A 21672-nucleotide genomic window follows, 5' to 3' on the forward strand; every position below is an offset into this window, starting at 1 on the left:
CACTGGAACAAACCGTTTTGCTCTACAACTTTTAGTTTTTGAGTTATGATTTTTTTAGTGAAAAATTTTAATTGCCTCTGTAACCGGAACCGTTGCCCGGAGCGGCTCCGGGTTTAGACGAAAAAATAGATAATTTTAGTCGCTATCAGATGATTTTTTGTTTGTTGCTCTAGGTCTTTTAGTTTCCGAGAAAAACGCAAAAATTTTCCATTTTTACTTTTTTTCAATTTTTAACTATTAGAGCTAGCGAAAATCGAAAAAATCGAGATAAATATGGTTCACAACCTTTGTTTGTTTGTTTTTAGTAATTACCTCATTTTAACTTAAAAAAAAAACTCGGACCCTTACTTTAGTGCTCAGCTCCATAATTTTCTCGCTCCTCCTTGCCAGCTCCGCATCCCTTTCTTGTATTTCCCTTCTCGCTTGTTCAAGCCTCTCAAGCAACCGCACAACATCAGTATCTAAAACTAAGCCGACTAGTTCTTGGGCAACTTCGCTCAAAAGTCCCGCTGAAAATTGGGCGTTTTCTTCAAACGATGTGGTGGAACAGTCGGAGTGTAATCCGCTGTCATCGTCGTTGTGCGATTTGAGTTGTTGGACCAAAGATCTCAACTGGCGGTAGACGGACATACATTCTTGCGATAAAGTCGGTTCGCTTATATCCATTTCTGCTAAGAGAGATCGTTGTTCACCGGCTGTCATAATCATACACAAAACGGTTAGTTCAGTTAGTAGATGAGTTTTTTCGAGAGATTTTTTGTTAGTACGGTAATTTACGTAAGGAGGTATTTACAATCTTTAGGAACAATTGACTTGTGGGCGAGAAACAAACTATTAAATTAACTGGGGGCAGGAACGTATTTATAATTCAATTCCAAGTCATAAAATTATACAAATACTTATTAATAAACTAATACGTGTTTCAAGTTGAGATTACACTAGTCTACAACGAAATCCTCCCCTAAAAAAACTTGTATGAAAATACTGAATCTATATAATTTTTTTTAATAATCTAGTTGATGGCAAAATAAAAAAACGAGAACTACCAGGAAATCATTCGAGATTTTTTTTTATGAAAGTCTGAAATATGCAACATTTTTTTAAGTTTCACTTCTATAACCTTGTCCTTATTAATCTTAGGGCAGTATCGATAAATACGAAAAAAGGTGTCATCAAGACATACAGGGTGTCCCAGCGAATTGAAAAAGTCTAAATAATGATTGATAAATAAAAAAATAATTCATAATCAACATTTCCCTTGGCCGCCAAATTTTTTTTCAATTTTGACTGATTCAAGTAATAAAGTGTTATTTTCGAGATGAAATTTTTATTTTTTTTTAAGTGCCGACGGTGTTTTCTGTAAATTATTTCCTGACTTGAAAGAAATAGATGATGAATTCTAAAGACAAAAGAAAAAAAGTCAACAAAAAAGTATAGCGCTTTCGCTATACAGGGTCGCTAATAAGTATATGGACACAGCTACTCGTATATATTTTTTTTTATTAAAATGTATTCGTTTAACAATAATTATTACTAACTTTAACATATTTTTGATCAAAGTTCAGGCGGCAAAGAACTTAGATAAAGGTAACATTTCTAAAGCTATCAAAATTTTATTAGTACGATATATATTTATTTAAATAACACAGCACTAAACTCAGAAAAAAATGTTCTTCTTAAAAGTATTAAATTTGACCCTTCTTGCCATTAAAAAAAATCAAGTCAGTCTTTTAGGGCCTACATTAGAAACTTTTCAACTTCTAATACAGCTAGAGCTTTAAAATTTTGTATACGATCCAAATCGAACATTTTGAGTTCAACTAAATAATTTTCAAAATAGCTGAGCTTCTGAAACTACAAAAAATTGGCGCCAAGTTTAAATTTTAAATAGTAACCACACATTTTTATTGCATATACGAATTCATCTTCTCAAAGTGAGTAAAATTTATCCAAGTTGTTGGTACTTATCTGTCATAGTTTTTGACATGTGTCAATTTTTTTGTTAAAATTTTGATTTGCAAGAGTTTATCTAAAATATCACAGCCCTTGAACCCTTTGTAATAAGAGAATAAATTTTTTTGTGTTCAATAACCGAAGGTTTCAAGAGTTTTCTATAATTCTCGAAATTGTCAACCGTCAAAATTCATGGCTAGTCTGATTTTTTCAAAATGGTTATCAAAAAAACAAGTGACACATTCTCGGGTCCGTTTTTTGAGAAAATAATTTTGGTCAAAACCTATCTCGCTATCGTCTTTTGTTTTCGACAACAAAAGTTGACATTTTAGTGAAATATTAAAAAATTCATATCTTCCTTATTATAAAAGATACACATTTGAAACAAAGACATTATAAGGCACTTTTTTACAGAGAATTTAATTATGTTATCAGCGATTTTTTTTAATCATTCGTTTAGCTGTAATAACATAAAGTTGTATTTTCTTAAATGAGAATCATAGTTGGCTATGACATTTTCGAAAAGCTGATTTTTTCTGAACTCAAAACAATATAAATATAGTTTGATATTTTTACATATTTTTGATAAAAAATATATTTAAAATATTTGAAAGTAGTTGGCCATGGAAAAATTATTTCACATAAAAGGTGTGAATAATCTAGAAATTTTGTGAACGGTTATTAAAGTAAAAAATGTGAAATTATAAAAATAAGCTATGTTAAAGTTATTTTCAATTGAACAAATATACGATGGTCGCAGATTTTAAATACATAAAAATGTGCAGAAAATTGCAAACGATGTGTCACTACCATTTGATGAGACTTTTTTATGATTTAGTGAAGTACAATGGAGGTGACGTTGATAATGTTGTGTATTTTTTTACCGCAGATGGAATTTGATTTTGGTGTTTGGATTGACATTTTTTTGTAAAATAAAATTTTATTGATACGCAATCATACAATTAATAAGATTTTTCTTCTTCCGACATTTCATGTTTAAAATTAGAAAATAGAATGACAACATAAGCTTGCCATTTTAAATATAAAAACAAATAATTTTTATTAATTGCAAAAATTCGATCTAATAAAACTTCATTATGCTGTTTTTGAATTAATTAGGGTTTAAAAAATCATTAAATTATAAATACTTGTTGGGTAATACAATTTTCATAGTTCTAATTAAAAATCCAAAATTTTTTCATGGCCTACTATAAAGAAAAAGCAAAATGTTTTGTTTTGTTTAATGTATTACACAAATAGACATATCAAATCAAAAAAAAAAAAAAGCTTTTCGAAAATGTCATAGCCAACTATAATTCCTGTACATATACTGACTTGGAAGAAACAAAACAAAGAAAAGTTATCGAAAAAATATAGCGCATTCGTTTGAGTCACTCGCTTCGTTTGTACAATTATACACAAAACCACCACAATTAACTTAAGCAACTTACCATTCAGTCTATCTTCAACGGATAATTTCTCCTGTGGCAAGGAATAGTCTTTCAGCGAGTGCTGGTACCTTAAGTCTTGCTCCCTGGCATGTCTCTCCAACAGCAAAATTCTATCAGAAGCTTCTTCTAAGGCATTGGCTAAACTATCTCGTTCCGCCGCAGCCATGTGCAGTCTCCTCTCCAGTTCTTTATTTTTTTCCGTAACCAAATCTAACTCATCTCTTAGAGTGTCAACACTGCTCATATGTTCGTGGAGATTCGTTTTGCCAACGGCACACTCTTGTTTTAAACATTCGATTTGTTGTTGCAATTGGCTTTCAACAGCTGCTGCTTCTTTCAGTTGGGATGTAAGACGGGCGTTTTGAGCGTTCAGTTCCGCCACGAGATTGCTTTTGTCTCTGTCCCATTGTTTAAGTACAGATTCTTTCGTTGCTAATTTATTCGATAGTTCGGTTATGTCGTTTTGTAATTCGAGAATGCGCCCTTCGAATTCCGATTCTTTATTGGCTAGTTTACGTTTTAGGAGATGACGGTCTTGCTCGACAGCCTGAAAGGGAACATCGATATTTTTCACAAAATTTTAAATTCAATTAAATAATAAAAAAAAATTAAATAGTCCCTGATAATGTTCCAATTAATAAGGAACGAAACTAGTTCAAGGTTCACCTCCACAGTGTTAATTATAATCCATCAATAAACTCAATGAATAAATAATACGAAAAAATAGGTACATAAATACATGTACAGTCGAAATCAAAAAGAATGACATCCCTAAAATTTATGGCCTAAAAGGGTATCATTCTTTTTGTTCGTGACTGTACCTCGTCTCGTCACAATACCTGATAAAATTTTATCTTACTATTATTATTATTTGTTCCGTTCAATCCAAGTTTAAAAATATTGTTTTCAAATTTAATAAATCGTTTTTCTTTTAGCCTATTTTGTTTAGTCAAATTAACTTTAAAAAAAATGGCATTATTTGACAATTTTTTTTTGTTAAAAAGAAACGTTTCAAGTTTTCGTGAAAATTTACGAATCTATAATTAGTTTTCCGTTTTATAAAAACATATTTAAAAACAAAGTATGTAACAAACATTTTAGCTAAAGATAGAAAACTGATAAAAGCTGACGATAAGCGAGTAATGTATTATTGTGTTATTTAGTTGTTAAGGTTACATTTCGAATTCTGAATTTTTACCTAAGCAAAAATACTAATAAGTGATAAGTTAAGAAACAATAACAAACAAATTAAGAAATTTCTTATTTATTCTCCATTTAGTTTTTACTTTTTAACTCTAGATTAAACTATTTAATTATTAATATTTTTTACCAAACAACAGATTATTTAAATTTACAAAAATTGTAGAAAACAATTTAAAATGTATACAACTTTTTCCAGCTAATACCTTCGTTATAAACAGACTTCTTTACTGAATGATGAAATAACAGTGACAAATAACAAGAAAAACAAAAAACGCAAAAAATGAAGGAACCCTGTTTTGATTTAAAATATTTGTTAGTGACTCAAACGGTATAATATCAATACATACTTTAGAATAATACTGTAGAACAGAAACTTAAAACGAACCTCAAAATATTATAAATTTATTTGTATAATAACATTCATAATTTTTATCGAAAAATATTTATTTTTATTAAACTCTTTGACGTTTTTTTGGCTTATCCTTGACAATTTTTGCGAAACAATAAATTACTTCTGCATCATAAACTTGAATAACTGAATAATGTTATGTTAGACCCAATTATTAGGTCATTTTTTAAAAGTTGTAAAAACTCAAAAAAGTGTTTAGAAGCTTGAAAAAGTTAAAAATAACTCCTTTTTCCCCTTTTTCAAATTATTTTCGACGAGTTTTTTCAAGTGAAACCAGTAAAGTAACATCAGTTTTATTTTATTTTTGTAATTTTGAGGCATGTTTTTGACTAAATCGTACAAAACGAAATTCAGGTTCAAAAACAAACTCAATTGATCGAAATAACATAATATTAATATGAATTTCGATCAAATTTGGTGATTTTTTAGCCAGTCTTGACAATTTTTTTTGAGAAAAAAATTTAGTCATTCAAAAAAATATTTTAGTATAATTTGATTTAAATTAAATTTTGCGAATATTTCCATTTCTGGACAAAAAAAAGGTGATGAACACCCAAAAATGACAAAAATTGTGTAGTTTCCGAGTTAATTTGCTGATTTTTCACCATCATCTCTAAACTTAAAATTTTAACTCAAAAACAGAATATAATTTTAGACTTATTTTGACAAAGTTTTGCTTAAAAACAAACTAAATTGAAGAGAACTAACATCAAATTTCATCTTTTTTTGGTTGTATTTTGACAAGTTTTTGCAAAATAAATCAGTCTAGACCTAAAAAATAAAGATTGCATCAATTTCGATCTAATAAATCAGTATTTTTGATCCAATTTTAGATAAATCTTTCGAAAAAAATATAGTTTTTATATCAACAAGCCTCAAAAAATGCTAAAATGATATCCATTTTGCAAAAATTTTCATTTCTGACTGAAAAACGTGCCCAAAAAAGGCACAACTCGAATTTAAATTGGTGATTTTTTGCTTTTTTTTACTAAATCACGAAAAAAAAAACAGAGACTTTAGCTCTAAAACCTGCTTAAAAGCTTAATTACTTTTGACCAAAATCTATTAAAGTAATTCTTATAATTACAATAAATAAATCTCTGGTTGAAAGCTGGTTGAAATAATCAATATTTACCAACTTTCAGTGAAGTTTTTCTTTAAAAAGAAAGAGTTTTGATAAAAACGTGTTAAAAACTTGGTAAAATTTCAGTTTTTTTTAATAAAATTCAGAGAGATAATTCCTTTACTCGCTGTAAACTTTATCAAAATATTCAAAAAAAAAGAAAAAAAAATATCCGTCTAAATTTAGTAATTTTTCAGTGCGTTTTTCACAAAAAATGAGAATATAACTTCAACACGACGTGTTTACTTACTAAAAAAATATAAAAAGAACACTTTTTCGACCAAAGTTAATAGTTTTGTGGCTTATTTTTTCATAAACTTCGCTCAAAAACAAGCCAAACCGAGTGAAACAATCAAATAAAGCTCAATCATGATCTAGCAAAATAAAGTTCAAACGCACAAAATCGCGTAAAATAACATCAATTTAGAACCAAATTTCGCAATTTTCCCATCCAGTATTAGCAAAATTAATCGGATAAAACATCGTAAAAACAAAATTTTGGGCGCATTTCGTAAAATAAAAAGGTTTCCGGCTGGAAATTTTCCAATTACGATACAATACATCTGAACAGTTTTGTTTCATTGAAAGTACACACAATCCCTTTCTCTCAATGGAAGGAAGAGGATGCCAAGGGAGCGGCAAGGGCCAGGTGCGTGGGTGTGCACACTTCCGCTTTCGAAACCACCCCGAAACCGGAAACCGATTGGACGAAAAGTGCTCGAGAAAATTTCACGCTGGTTATCACAAGGCCGGCTGTGGTAGCAGTTCCAAGTATTTTTTCTAGCATCAAACATTGCAAAAAACTTAACAATGGAGCAGCAAATTCTGACCCGTGTTTACACGAAAATGACAAGGTCTTTGACTATCTTCGTTTCGGTTGGTTTCCGTTATTTCGCGTGATTTTTAAAGCGTGGAGGCGTTCGTAAATTAGTTTATACAGCAGCTACTGGCGAAGGTGTGCGTGTCCTTCGCTTTTTATTTGGCTCAAGTTGGCGACCTTAAGTGGTGATTTCACCAGCCAACGAGATCTAATCGCAAAGGAAGCCCATTTTGAAATTACGAACAAAAGCAGTAAAATAGAAATTAATCGAGGCAAAAATTTGGCCCACTTGATGTAGGCGTTCAGTGATATGAGATCAGCATAGCTATGACAAGACAAGTTTATTTCAAATTCACTTTTTTCGCAACGACTTAGTCATTTCGTGCCAATGACTGACAAAGAGGACACTTTCTGAGACTGTGTAATTGTTTTATTTCAAACAGTGTCATTTTCTACAGGGTGTTCCAGCCCAGCTCTCGTCTTCTGTAGCTCAGTTATTATTAAAATTGAATTTTTAATATTTTTTAGATGTTATTTATACTCTAGGACACATTTCAGGAAAAAATTTTTGATTATAAAGAATGTCTCAAAAAAGGTAGGTATGACGTCATAATAATAATTTTTTTTGTACGGCATACTATAATTTTTTTGTGGTCATTATGATACCGCTCAGTTATTATTAAAATTGAATTTTTAATATTTTTTAGATGTTATTTATACTCTAGGACACATTTCAGGAAAAAATTTTTGATTATAAAGAATGTCTCAAAAAAGGTAGGTATGACGTCATAATAATAAATTTTTTTGTACGGCATGCTATTATTTTTTTGTGGTCATTATGATACCGCTTTAGCTTCTTACATGTCCCTAACATTTCTTTTCAAATTGGTTCTAGGATTAGTGTTAAAAAAAAATAAAAACCAAAAAAATAGGTTTTACACGTTTAGTTTTAAAAATCATTAAACAGTAGAAACAGTGCTTTTTTGACGACGTTATTACCACGTAAGTGTTAGGCAAGGTTTACCAGATTTATTAAGTAAGTTTGATTGATTTGAATTATTACAGGGTGTTTACAATTTATTGCCAAACTTTTTAAACTTTAGAGCTTTTTATTTTGCTTATTTCAAATGGCAACCCCTGTATATTTTTATACCATTCGATGCAAAATTAAAAAACTAACAACTTTTTATATTACAACCCTAACGTAAATTCTAACACATTCGGAGTTATTTACAAAAAACTTGTTTTTGTCTGCTATTTTATTAACGTATTTAATGAATAAAAATCGAAGGTGGCTCCGACCCTGTTTATTTTTGCATCATTCGGTGCGGAATTAAAAAGGCAACAATTTTTATTATCACAACCATTTTGCAGATCTTAACACTTTCGGAGTTATTTCCCAAAAACATGTTCGACTTTTGTCATTGACTAAACAAGTTTTTATCAAATAACTCTGAATCTGTTAGGATTTACGTTAGGGTTGTAATATAAAAAGTTGTTCGTTTTTTAATTCTGCGCCGAATGGTATAAAAATAAATAGGGGTTGCCATTTAAAATAAGCAAAATAAAAAGCACTAAATTTTTAAAAGTTTGGGAATAAATTGTAAACACTCTGTAGTAATTCAGTTCAATCAAACTTAACTAATAAGTCTTGTTCAACAGGTATCTAGTAATAATGTCGTCAAAAAAACACTGTTTCGATTTTTTAGTAATCTTTAAACCTAAAGGTGTAAAATTTTTTTTTTGATTTTATTTTTTTTAACAATAAGTAAAAAGTTTTTGCAAAATAAGATCTTATAGTTTTCGAGAAAATTGGAAAAAGCTAGAAGCAACCGTAATTTTTTTATTTTAAAATTTTTCTAATTTGTTAACAAAAAAATTTTTGAAAAAATTGTATAATAGGTAAAATGAAGCAAAAAATTTGCCTAAATAAACCGTTTTGTTCTAGGAGCTTTCGTTTTTGTGTTACAATTTTTTTAATAGAAAAACTTCAAAAAAAAATTCCGAATTTCTAAATAAAAAACATGATGATAAAACAAAAAAACGCTAAAATAAAACTCATTTCGGATTTTTCAGCTTTGATTTACCAATGTTTTCAGCTTTTGGCAACCGTTACGGCTACACAAACATTTAAAGTTTTTCTATCAAAAAATTTATAACTCAAAAACGAAAAGTCCTACAATAAAACTGTTTCTTTAGGCACATTTTACGCTTCGTTTTACATGTTATACATTTTTTTAACATTTAACGGTAAAAAAAATCTAATATTGACTTAATAACTTGGTGATTACTGAGCTTAAATTTGACGTATGAGAAAAATAAAACTTATGTTAGTGATTTTTTGATTTTGTTCAAACTTTCGCTCAATATAATTTATTATTTTATTGATTTTTTGGCGTATTTTTAACAAATTTTGTCGAAAATATTGTATTGGTAGCTGAAAAACTTGTTAAACTGCTAAAGCACATTACAAAAGTTAAGAAATTATATCTTTTTGACCTAATTTAGTTAAGCAAAATATCCTGAAAAAACCTAATTTCTAGTTCAAAAACATTGTCAAATTGTTTAAAAAAAATAATTGATTTTTTGTTTTCTTTCAAAGAAAATCGTCAAAGTATTTGATTTTTGCGCCCTAAAGCACTCAAAAAAAGTAATGTTCAAGTAATTTCTCCAGTTAATACTCGATATTGTTGGAATTTGCTCGTATTTTAAAATATATTTAAAGCGAATGCATAATTCCATTGTCGTGGCACTCGTGTCAGCTGATTAACAATTAAAATTAGTAAAATTGAGTATGCATTCAAGCACAAAGGACTTAAGGTCGAGGACTAGCCAATTTAAAAGAACCTAATTGCTTTGTGCCCATTATTGTTATAACTCGGAACACAATGAATACAACAAGTGTAATTTTCTAGTTTCGTTAACACAGAAAATGACGAAATTTTCAACCAACTGACGTCCATTTCTTTGACAATACTCTAAACAATTAAATGCCAATTACGCTGTGAACTAGTTAAATTCAATTACAACAACTGGTAGATGAGCCGAAAATAACAAAAATCGATACAATTTCCGGTGAAAGCTAAAACTTATGAACAATTCCCAAGCTGTGACCTTTGGTTTCGGCTATTGAACAGTCTTCAACTTTGCGGTCACAAAACCCTCTCCATACGTAAAAAATCGTCGCTCTAATTACTCGAAAAATTACGAAATTTAATGTAATTACTTCCTACTAGCTGTACTCGTGTTTGAGCTTCAGTAATTCCCACCCAACCGGAAGTTTTCGTTTTTATGTTTTTACTTATTCTTGAAGAATCAGTTCTTAAATATCAGTTTAGAAACGATTTGTTACAAAACAACTGGAATGGCATGAGTCAGATGGAAAGGTGGTATTATAGTCGTAACAGGGGATTTTTAACTTTACGTCCGTTAACCTTGGTTGAAAACTTATGGTAAAATCCGGTACCGACAGTTTCACATTTTCTTCGTTTGCCTAATCATTATACAGGGTGTCCAGCTCAGCTCCCGTTTTCTGTATCTCAGTTACTATTAAAGTATTTTGTAAATGTTATTTATATTCTAGGACACATTTCAGAAAAATATTTTGGACTATACAGTGTTCCAAAAAGGTATGACGTCATAATAATCATTTTTTGTATAGCATGCTATTATTTTTTGTGCTTATTATGGTACATTTTTAGCTTCTTACATGTCCCTAGAGACTTGTTTAAATCGGTTCAGGAATTGTTGTCAAAAAATAAAAACCAAAAAAAATATGTTACACCTTTAGGTTTAAAAATTACTAAAGAATAGAAACGTTTGAAAAGAAATAAAAAAGTGCAATTTTTCGACTTAAGTTTGACGAAATTTTCGACATTATTAGTCAAAATTTTGCAAAAAACATGCATTTTTGTTATCTAACACGCTAAAGTTGCTTCAATTTGACGATTTTTTAGAGAAATCTTCCGCAATAATTGTGATTGTGGCTGAAAAATTTTCAGCCGATTAACATATCCGTTTCCAGCTGAAAAACATACTGAAAGACTCTTAAAGGTAAGACTTGTTCAAAACTTCGCTGAAACTTTTCGGAAAAACAAAAATAACACCATATTTGGCATCACTTTAGTAATTTTTCAGCTTTTTTTAAAGAAACTTCATAAAAAATGTGATTTTCTGGCTGAAAAACATCCTCGAAAAGTGAAATAACAACAATTACGAAACAATTCGGCGATTTTTGTGCTATTTTGTCAAAATTTCTTCAAGTTTCTAAATAAAAAACATGATAAAAAACACAAAAATGGTAAAATAAAACCCATTTCCGATTTTTCACTTTTTATTTAGCAAAGTTTTCAGCTTTTGGCAACCGTTGGCTACAGAAACATTTGAAGTTCGTTTTATAAAAAAAATTATAACACAAAAACGAAAGGTCCTAGAACAAAACGGTTTATTTGGGCAAATTTTCCGCTTCATTTTACATAATATACATTTTTTTAAAATTTTTTGTTTGTTTGTTAACAAATTAGAAAAATTTTAAAATAAAAAGATGACAATTGCATCTAGTTTTTTGCAATTTTCTAGAAAACTATAAGACCTTATTTTGCAAAAGCTTGCCAAAGGACAGAATACAGGAATTATACTATACTACAAGGTGTTTTTTCGTTTCTTCTCTCTTCTCCTCTTTCGTTATTTTTCTGTTTTTTTTTTACAAAAACATAAAAAAAAGAAAAAATATTTTGTATTCTCTTCTCCTTCATCGTGCTCCAAAACCATTAGTGCCACAATAAAACGTCTTATAAAAGTCATATAACAATATACTATTTTAAACATTATTGCGTTCTCATATTATTTTTATTAGTCCTTTCATAAAATAAAAAATTATAAGCAAGCCCTTTTCTCGTGACCCTGAATAAAAGAATTTAAGGCAATTTTTTTCATTTGGAAAAAATATATTTCCATTTTATTTTTATCGTGTGTTTTTTAATACTTATCCTGTAGTTCCTCTATCATTTTCTAGTAAGACCACAGTGTTTTCAAATTAACTTACGTCATAACACTAAAATATTTGAAGGACATAACTTTAATTTTTAACCTTTTGTCTCCATCCGGTATTTTTTTTGGTACATCATTTCCTTTTTCTTTTCTTGTATCTTCCCCTTTTTCGTTGTTTTTCCGGTTTAAAACATCCAACAAGCATAATTATTTGTGTTTCCTTCTCTTCGTGGTGATTTCGATGCTTTAAAAAAGCCCAATCTACAGTCCGGGACATTTCTATTTGGACACAAAAAATTTGAATTTTCTGACATTTATACGTATATTCAGCGTCTATGTGAACAAAAAATGTTCTCTCTCTCATTCTATGGTCCTTGAGCTTTAATAACAGGGACATTTTTTAAATTGGTAGCATTAGAAAATGACAGTAAACAGCTGACTGATGTAAACAATAACACAATAACAAAGGAAATGTTATAATTTTAATCTATATAACCAGTGGCTGCTGTAAAAGTGTGTACTAATGGGATAATAAAATATTTACGCAAGTATTTTTGAAGGTAGAAACATTATTTGTCATATAACAATTATAGATTATATGATGAGACGGGAATGGCACAACACAGAATTGCAGTCAGTGATTGTGCTGGAGAAAGCTGCTGTGACGTACTGACAGTAGCGACTCTTGTTTCAAGCAGAATGGGTGTAAAGTTAAAAATAATCCCATAAAATTGTTAATATAACTCCGTTGCACTGGCATGGGGTATTTGAAAACTTACGTTTAACAAATACGTCACAAAGTCTCATTCATCGTTGAAAAACATAATAAGGGCTTTATAACAACAAGCGCTTTCTGATTTTACTGTGGACGTGTGGAAGAATAGTGTGAAATATTGCGAAAAACCAACTTTTACTCTTGTTTACATTTTTGTAAGTCTCTATCTGAGCGTAGTCGTCTTTTATAAAAAATATAGCCTACTAATAAAGGAAATTAAAGTGTTTTTATTTCTGGGTTGCCTCCAATTCCACTTTGCCCTTGCCTGATAATCAAGTCACTGATAATGAAATTGGTGTAAGTGCATCAAATACAAACGTGTTGAATAGATGAATAAAAGAGAGACAACTGCTTTTTTCAAAAAGGCCATTTCAAATTTATTCAAAAAGCACACCCCCATTGAAAAGGGTCCATTCACGATGAAGTTTGGCTTCCTGCATAGGTCTCGGGCACCAATCTCACTGTAAATGGTCTAAATTGGTCTTGCATCTCTAAGACATGGACTCACTGAGAGCGACTTCTGCAGTAGGCTTGAGACCTGCCTGCCTGTCTCGCAAAAATCTCTGCATTATGATTCCAAATCATTTTATAAAAAGCCATGATATGAGGCATGAGGCCGTCTCAGTGTATGTCTTGTGGTGTACATTGAAACTGTTTCTTAAAGAACCCATTCACAATGAGATCTGCTTCGCTACATGCGGCGCGACAGGACTCAAAGACTAATCCCAAAAGACACAAAAAAACTGACACAGTTTCATCATTTTAAGCCATTGACAGCGTTTTCGAATGTTGGTGCAAAGACTTGTCGCGAGGCAAGTTTCAGCCTTCCGCCAACGTCAGTCTCAGTGAAACCCTCTCAAAGTGATCTCAGCGAAAACCATTCACAATGAGATTGGTCTATGAGGCCTATGTCGTGCCGCATGCAGCGAGATATGTCTCATTGTTAATGAAAATAGGGCCTTTTTTGTTGTTTAAAGTCGTTTTTTAAAACTTTTGTGGCAAATTTTACTGATGTGGCAGAGAGGGGGCATGCAATTGGAACATGAGGATGACTACCCTAAAAGGCACTTCGAGGCTTTTATGGCCTTTTTAATGCAAATTTCAACTTTAAACCTGACAGTCATACCAAGGTCAAACATAACCTCAACAGTACTCCAGCAACGGTACTTCAAAGCATTTGAAAGTTTCTCCATTTGTTTTTAAGTGTTCTAGTTGGTACATTTTGCTGTACTTTACTACAATAAAGAAATATTTAAATTTTTATTATTGTTTACATTTGTCATCTATCAAACACATCAAACAACCAAGTTCCCTAAATTTGAGCTCTTATCTAGTTTTTGTGCTCTATATAGTCTCGCGTCAAGGTATGCGGTATGACGTATCTCATATTGAAATGTCCCGGACTATATCTCACCTACTGATTACAGTATTCTTCTTGTTATTGCTAAGATTACTAATACATCTGAGGAAAGTTAATCAGTGCTTTCCACGACTGTACGGTATTATGTGTTTTGTTAGTAGTAATTTGTGTAATTCTATCGCAATACGTCGTTCCACTCGATTCCACTCATTACACTAAGCCTGTTATTGTTCCTGCTTCGTTACAAATCAAAATTAAGTTGGAGAAAAACTCTCTATTGTTCACGTTTATTCCCGTTTATAAAAAAATGTTCCACAAAAACTTATTTATTCATACCATAAATAATAGATTTTTTCGTTGGGATTCCTTTCGTCTGAACTAGATCTTTGAGCCGGAATTTAGGTAAATTTTGTTTTGTTGCTTCTTTCCCACAGTCTACTCCCACGCTTAAAGCCACACATGATCATTATGTGTAGGTGATTAGCAGGCTATTTCCTATTTTTAACGCTTCATCATTAACTCGAAATTAAATTGTTTAAAAGATTAAAAAAAAATTTAAAACGAAAAATTCACCCAATTTTCGATCTATTTTGGTAAAAAATCGAAGAATTCTTGACAAAATTTTGAGACATAATTTCATTACTGGTTGTAAACCATATCAAAACACTTTTTTCGACTAGATTTTGTAATTTTTTAATCTGTTGTTAATTTTTTTTTATTTAACTTGCTTTGATGTCTGTCTGTCTGTTTCATATTTTTGGAGCCAAACTTAAAAGGGTTCCCGTTGTCCCAATGAACTGAAATTTTGCACACTTACGTAATCTGTGTGACAATGCAATCCTATGTAGTTAAATACCCCCTAAAAAGGTTAAATGGGGTTTTAAAATTTTAAGTTATGTTTACAAACGGGTTTCCGATGTGCACATACCGTAACTTATACCAACATTAACGGTATGTTGGTCATTTGAAAATATATTAATACCTAATAATTTTCATTACATTTCGTTACAAACAAATGTCGCTATGTTTTTTAATTTATTTATCTTGGACGATAGAGTGTAGACACAGAACAGAGGTTAGAGTGTGCTTTCAGTGCTAACAGCTGTTTTCTATCACATACCACTAAACAAGAATGCACAAATCAGCAAAATAATGGTTTTATAATAAAACGGCGAGACTAAATCTCAGAGAAAAAGACGTTTAGAATAAGTAAAGACTAAAAAGCAATAAATAAAAAAAAGCTTTTATTTAAAAAATGGTACTAAAAAGTAAAAAATGTTTTTCTATCACAAAAGAAAATTTTTATATTATATTATACATTATATATTATATATTATATATTATATATTATATATTATATATTATATATTATATATTATATATTATATATTATATATTATATATTATATATTATATGTTATAACAAGTGCTCAATAATTGTTCTGGTCATATCGCCTATGTGTGGCAATTGTTATAAAAAACGTATGTCTTGGTTAACATTACAAAACAATGACAGATGACAGCTGTCAGTGCTGTTAGTGTCCGGCCAAAAATTCACACGTTCAACTGAGCTTGCAGAGTAAATTCTTGAACGTCTGCATACAATTGTCATGATTTTCAATGTTATTTTTATCAAAAACTCCTAAATGCAAAAATAAGACAACATTTAAACAGTTGACAGCAAACCATATGAACTTATCACGCAACCTACGTTCATGCTAGAAAGAGAAAACCACAGCAAACCATGACCAGAACAATAATATATAATATATAATATATAATATATAATATATAATATATAATATATAATATATAATATATAATATATAATATATAATATATAATATATAATATATAATATATTATATATTATAACAATACGGCATTACAAAATTACTTTCTTAAATTGAGCACTGTTCCCAAAGCTTTTATACATTTGTAAGCAAAAATATTCACTTCTGATAGAAAAACATAATTTTTTATTTTTTAGGGCATCTTTTAACATTTTTTTTTATTTTTTATTTTCTTATTGCATCAAGTTCAGCTTCAGTTTCAAACATTTCACAGCTTTTTCATCAAGGAATCGATTTTGCAACCCGCAATGATTCATTAACATTTGCCACTTGCAATCCTCGTTAAAGTCCTCCAAGCGTATCAAATCCTCCAGGCAATAACGTAACGATTCCACCGCAAAAAATCACTTTCCCATTGCATTACAGCAAGAAATCAGACCAGATTAAAAGGACGAATGAAGCGAAAAAAAAACTCCAATTACAAATAATAATCTATTAAAAAATTCTACCAACAAATTGGAGCAATGCCGCGATGATAAAGGTCAAGGTGTGGAAAATCATACTCGAGCCATAAAGGTTACCGAAATGATAATCAGAACGCGCTGTGTGCTACTTGTTCTCCTTTTGGAAGATCTTGGACCGTTAGCAATGAAAACAGCACCCACATGAAGAAAACGCGACCTACAATCAAGTGAGTCATTTTATTGAATTTGCTTGGATTTTTATCGCTGCTGATAAGCTTTATTTGCCCAGCGATGGGTTCGCATTTTCGGATTTGTTGGTGCGTTAATTGGATAATGCACAGTTATTGTCATGCTTTCGCTTTCCATGTTGTGTCATTCAGAATTTTTTAAATGCCTTAATTTGCCGTTAAATTTTATGCGATTAGGACCAACAGTTGTGAGAAATATTGGTAGTTTAATCAATTTATTTATTTTCATGCTGTTTACATTTTTCCGCCTCCTGATCGAGGTTAATTACGATTTATTGTAAATGGTGTAAAAGCATATCGGATTGTTGCACACTTTTAGGAAATCACTGTCTAACAGATATCATCATCTCGGAGATTTTCACATTTCTATCACGTCTTCAATTAAGTGACCAAACTGGCCTCTGAATTTGAAATTATTTGGCAAGATTGAAAAACTTTTCTCGAGTGATTTGAAAATAAAAAAAATTAAAAAAAACAGCAAGCTGGACTGAAATTTATGTAATTTTCTGTTTCACAAAATTAAACAATGCCTAAAGAAAATTTTGTCCGAAATAAAGCAAAAAAATTCAAATTCTAGTTGAAGGGCGTGTTATTTTCTACTCTTTCAAGGTCATAAGTACGTTTTTGTATTAACATTTTTATAAGATTTTGATAAAACAGACCAAAAAAGCAGCAAAGTAAACTGATAATTTACTATATTTTTTTCAAGAGTTTTAGCTGCTTTTTTTAACTAAAAACACCAAATTTCTTTAAAAACAAGTTCACAAATCACCAAAAATAATATTAAATATGCTTTTCTCGAATGTTTAGCCCCTTTTTGAGAATAAGTATTTTTTTAATTCTAAAATTTGCAAAAAAACACCAACTGTTTCATTAGACTTGATCCGTTTTTTTAGAAAAATATTTAATTTTCTAAGATTTTGTTAAACCTTGCCTAAAAATCACAAAAAGAAGAAAAAATTTAAGTTTCGTTTATTCTAGTTGTTTCTGGAGAAAAATCTCTCCAAAATAAACAAAAAAAATCAAATTTTGGATGAAAGTACTGTTATTGAGTAAAAAATTGACCGAACAAATCACTAATTAAGTCGCTAATTAATTATTACTATTGTTTTTCGAACATTTTAGCTATTTTTTTTAAATAGAAACACAACATTTCGTTAAAAACAAGTCGAAAAATCACTAAAAAAAAGATAAATGTACGTTTCTCGAGTGATTAAAACTCTTTTTGAAGATAGATTTTTTTAAACTAGACCAAAGTTTATGTAATTTTCTGTTTCACTAAATCTGACAATACCTAAAAATCACTGATTAGCGCAAAATTTTGTCCAAAATAAAACAAAAAATGCAAATTTTAGTGGAATAAAGTGTAATTTTTTACTCTTTCAAGGCTTTAAGTATGTTTTTGGAATTATTGCTATTGTTTTTCGAATATATTAGCTAATTTTTTAGGTAAAACACATCAAAAAGTCGAAAAAAAATCACTAAAAACGATATCGAATGTGCCTTTGTCATCAAACTCCTTTTTGAGGATTTATTTTTAATTCTGTTAACACTAAGAAAAAACACCAAGACAGCCTAAAATTGTTGAAATTTTGACCTGTTACATTCATTTTTTTTTCGCAAGATCTTGTTAAGCAATGCCTAAAAATTAAGAAATTAAATCAAAATTCATGTTTTACTCAATTTTGTCCAAAATAAACTAAAACAAACTAAAATTTTGGTTAAAAGTGGTGTTATTTTTAACCCTTTCAAACCCTTGAGCACGTTTTTGAATCCATATTTCAGGGCTAAAAAAAACCAAAAAGACAGCAAATTAAGACGATACTAACTTTTTTTTTCGAGCATTTTCCTACTTTTTTTAAGTAAAAACACAAAAATTTGCTAGAAACAAGTCGAAAAATCACAAAAAACTATGTCAAAAAACCTGTCTCAAGTGCTTTAACACTTTTATGAGAAAAAACTTTTTTTTTAATTGCTAAAATTGTCAAAAAAATATCAAACTAGACCGAAATTAATATTTTAACCTGTTTCACTAGATTTGATTTGTTTTTTAAAGAAAGTCATTTAATTTCGCAAGATATTAAACAAAATATCACAAAAACAAATCGAAATTCTCCAAAATAAACCAAAAAAAATTTGAATTTTAATTGAAGTCAGTGTTATTTTTAACTTTTTGAAACTTAAAGCACGTTTTTTAAATAAAATTACAGGGTTATTTTCACTATTTTGCTCAAATATACCGAAAAATCAACAAATTAAGCCGTAATAACTCTATTTTTGTTTTTATGTGTATTTTAGCTACTTTAAAAACACAAAATTTCGTTAAAAATGACTGAAAAAATGAGCAAAAATGTTAAATGTGCCTTTCATTCATGTTAAATAATGTCTAAAAAAAACAGAAATAAATCACAATCGTTGTGTCACTCGATATGAGTCATTTCTGAGCACAATTCTATCTAAAATTAACCAAAAAAAACATTAAATTTTGATTAAAAATAATGTTATTTTTTAATTTTTCAAACACATATTTGAATTAAAATTTTCGAGTTTTTGTAAGACTTTGCCAAAATTGGCCGAAAGGTCGACACAAAAGTTAAAAACAAGTTGAAAAAACCACAAAAAACCACAAAATTCAACCAAAATTAATGGTATTTTAATTTGTTTATAAACTTATTTATATTATTAATCAAAAATAAGTCAAAATTCACTCAATTTCAGTCATTTCTCGAGCAGTTTTATTCAGAAAAACCTCAAATTTTCTGGATCGCAGTTTCAATTTTAATTAAAAAAAAGATTATTTTTTCTTTTCGAACGTTTTAGTTGTTCTTTTTAACTAAAAACATCACCAATTTGATAAAAAAATCAAAAACTATATTTAACTCACAATGAGCCGTTTCCGAACGAAATTTTCTCCAAAATCAATAGATTGAATAATTAATGGAATAGTGACAGGAAAACAAAATACGTACATAGTAGAAACAATCACATTATTCTTCTTTATTTTCAATTATTATACAAGTTATTAAATTTCAACATTCTTTTAATTAAATTACATCACATTTGTTGTTCAAACAACCAACCATTTGAATAAATTAAAATTATTATTTAACAACTTTTACTCTTTGTTTGTCGTGGTTCATACCAATCTCCAATCTGTAAATTGTTTATTTTTGTAATTTTCCTTCCACTAATTTATTTCCTTCAATTCAATTTCTAATAGTGTTACAAATTTTTTCTCACCTTCAACTAAGTATACATAATTCAGTCGCTTTCTCTGCTTGTTGCATTAATGTATTCGTCAAATTGCTCCTCAGAGTATTCAAAATCGATATTTTCCCTATTTTATTTTATAAACAAACAAGTTAGTATCACACTATCTTCGCTTTCCTTGACATTAATGCTGTCACGCAATGGCGGCAAAAAATCTCCGCAAAATTCAAAGTCTCTTAAGTCGAAATTATTGCAAAAAAAGCGACACATCCTCAATTTGGAACTACTTCAAAAAAGGAGACAAAAAACCGGCTTTGGAACGGTGCAGAAAGAGACAAGGTGAGGTCAATTACCAACAGCATCACCGCGGAGGCAAAAGATGTCACGAGAAGACTTCCGTCCACCAAACACATCCAGCACATTCATTCCGTTCCACTCTCACTAATTAGCCGGTCACGCACACACTGGCCCATAACTAACCCAAAAAATCAACAATTCCCACTTCCAGTGCGTCGGCAAGACCCCGACTTGAGCGCGTTCGGAGGCCAGGCCTTCAGGACCTGCGGGAAAGCCTACGTGGTCCAGAGGGACGTCATTCCCCCAGGAGGCGGTGAGCACAGCGAAGAAGACAGAGTTCTGATGAAGATTGAGGCCGATCTGAGCAACAAAGACAATGTTTGCGACCCCATGCCGCCGTTCAAAAGTGTGGAACAACGAATGATTGATTTATCAGAACGGAAACTGCACCCGTTTTACAAAAGATTCATGTCTTTGCCGAACAAAAATTTCGTCGGCGAGGAAACTCCGACTGGTTTTGCGCCGTATAAGTGTAAATCAGGGCCGGTGAAACCTGAAGAAATACCGGAAAATTTGCAGTTCAATAAACAGCTGTTGGAGAGGAAGAATATTTTTGCGGATTTCAAGCGCGTGGAACTGCCAAAGCAAATGGTTGTGAGGATTGTGGAAATGGAGCAAAATCGGAAACCCACACTGGAGAAGAAGGGCAAAAAAAGCGATTAAATCCATGTCGAAATCTGGTTTGTTTATTAATAAAGCACTCCGGAACCGGAACAAGCACCATTGTGGTGGATTTTTTGTAAAGTGTGTCGGACGATTTCGTAAGATTTTCGGTGCGTTGAACAATGAAGTTTTCTTTTTATGACTTGAAGCGTTGCGTGTGCAAGTGCAATCAAAGCAACTGGATGGAAAAATTCACGATTGTTTGCAGTAAAATCGGCTTTTTGGTGGTTCAAAAACAGTAGGCTTGGAGCTCCTTAACTGATAATGATAAGACGCAAGTAGTTTTCGTAACGTTTGCAGGAAAATTTATTATTATTATTAACACTTGGCGCACGTAGATTTTGTAAACAGTCCCATTTCCACAACTTTTTCCCAGTCGTTGCGTTAAATGTTTGATTATAGCTCTTTCATAACAATAAACACAATTGTGTTTCATTATCATATGGGCGTTGATTTTTCGTTATACACAATTTGAGATAAAATTACACTTGATAATAATACAGTAGAATGCTGTACGATAATAAACCACACTACAAACTATGGTCCTTCGAGCCGGATATGTTCCATTAAATTGAATTTAATTAAGAAGAAATGTGTTTAACCCCATGGTTATATAATAACTAAAAACCCTTTAAAATTACACCCGATAATAATATGGTAGAACGCTGGACGATAATAAACCACACACTACAAACTATGGTCCTTCGAGCCGGATATGTTCCATTAAATTGAATTTAATTAAGAAGAAATGTGTTTAACCCCATGGTTATATAATAACTAAAAACCCTTTAAAATTACACCCGATAATAATATGGTAGAACGCTGGACGATAATAAACCACACACTACAAACTA

The 21672-nt window shown here is 30.4% G+C and overlaps 2 protein-coding genes across 6 annotated transcripts in view; one reads left to right on the forward strand and one right to left on the reverse strand.

The window, feature by feature from the left end:
* LOC657193 (uncharacterized protein) overlaps positions 1 to 21672 on the reverse strand; it is a 69849-nt gene that overhangs the window by 3503 nt on the left and 44674 nt on the right. For 2 of the 5 annotated variants that reach the window (XM_008196652.3, XM_008196651.3), the window contains exons 3-4: positions 3405 to 3951; positions 349 to 695 (exon numbers count right to left, since the gene is read on the reverse strand). In XM_008196652.3, the coding sequence (XP_008194874.1) occupies positions 349 to 695; positions 3405 to 3951 (894 nt within the window). Of the gene's footprint in view, positions 1 to 348; positions 696 to 3404; positions 3952 to 20151; positions 20176 to 21672 lie in introns of those variants that run through there. The other 3 variants (XM_064358443.1, XM_008196653.3, XM_963664.5) reach the window with 3 other exon arrangements.
* Positions 19954 to 20878, forward strand: LOC103313425 (hypothetical protein). Its single transcript, XM_008196650.3, has 2 exons — positions 19954 to 20137; positions 20307 to 20878. Exons 1-2 carry the CDS (start codon positions 19999 to 20001, stop codon positions 20816 to 20818), a joined length of 651 nt encoding a protein of 216 aa, XP_008194872.1. The 5' UTR covers positions 19954 to 19998; the 3' UTR covers positions 20819 to 20878.

The sequence above is a fragment of the Tribolium castaneum genome, chromosome 8 (genome assembly GCF_031307605.1).
Source record: "Tribolium castaneum strain GA2 chromosome 8, icTriCast1.1, whole genome shotgun sequence".
Taxonomy (NCBI): domain Eukaryota; kingdom Metazoa; phylum Arthropoda; class Insecta; order Coleoptera; family Tenebrionidae; genus Tribolium; species Tribolium castaneum.

Bases quoted from the DNA above. Each gene is read 5' to 3' on its own strand.
- LOC103313425 (XM_008196650.3), top strand. From the start codon at position 19,999: ATGGCGGCAAAAAATCTCCGCAAAATTCAAAGTCTCTTAAGTCGAAAT. The intron at 20,138-20,306 runs GTGAGGTCAATT...TCCCACTTCCAG, and splicing joins ACGGTGCAGAAAGAGACAAG to TGCGTCGGCAAGACCCCGAC.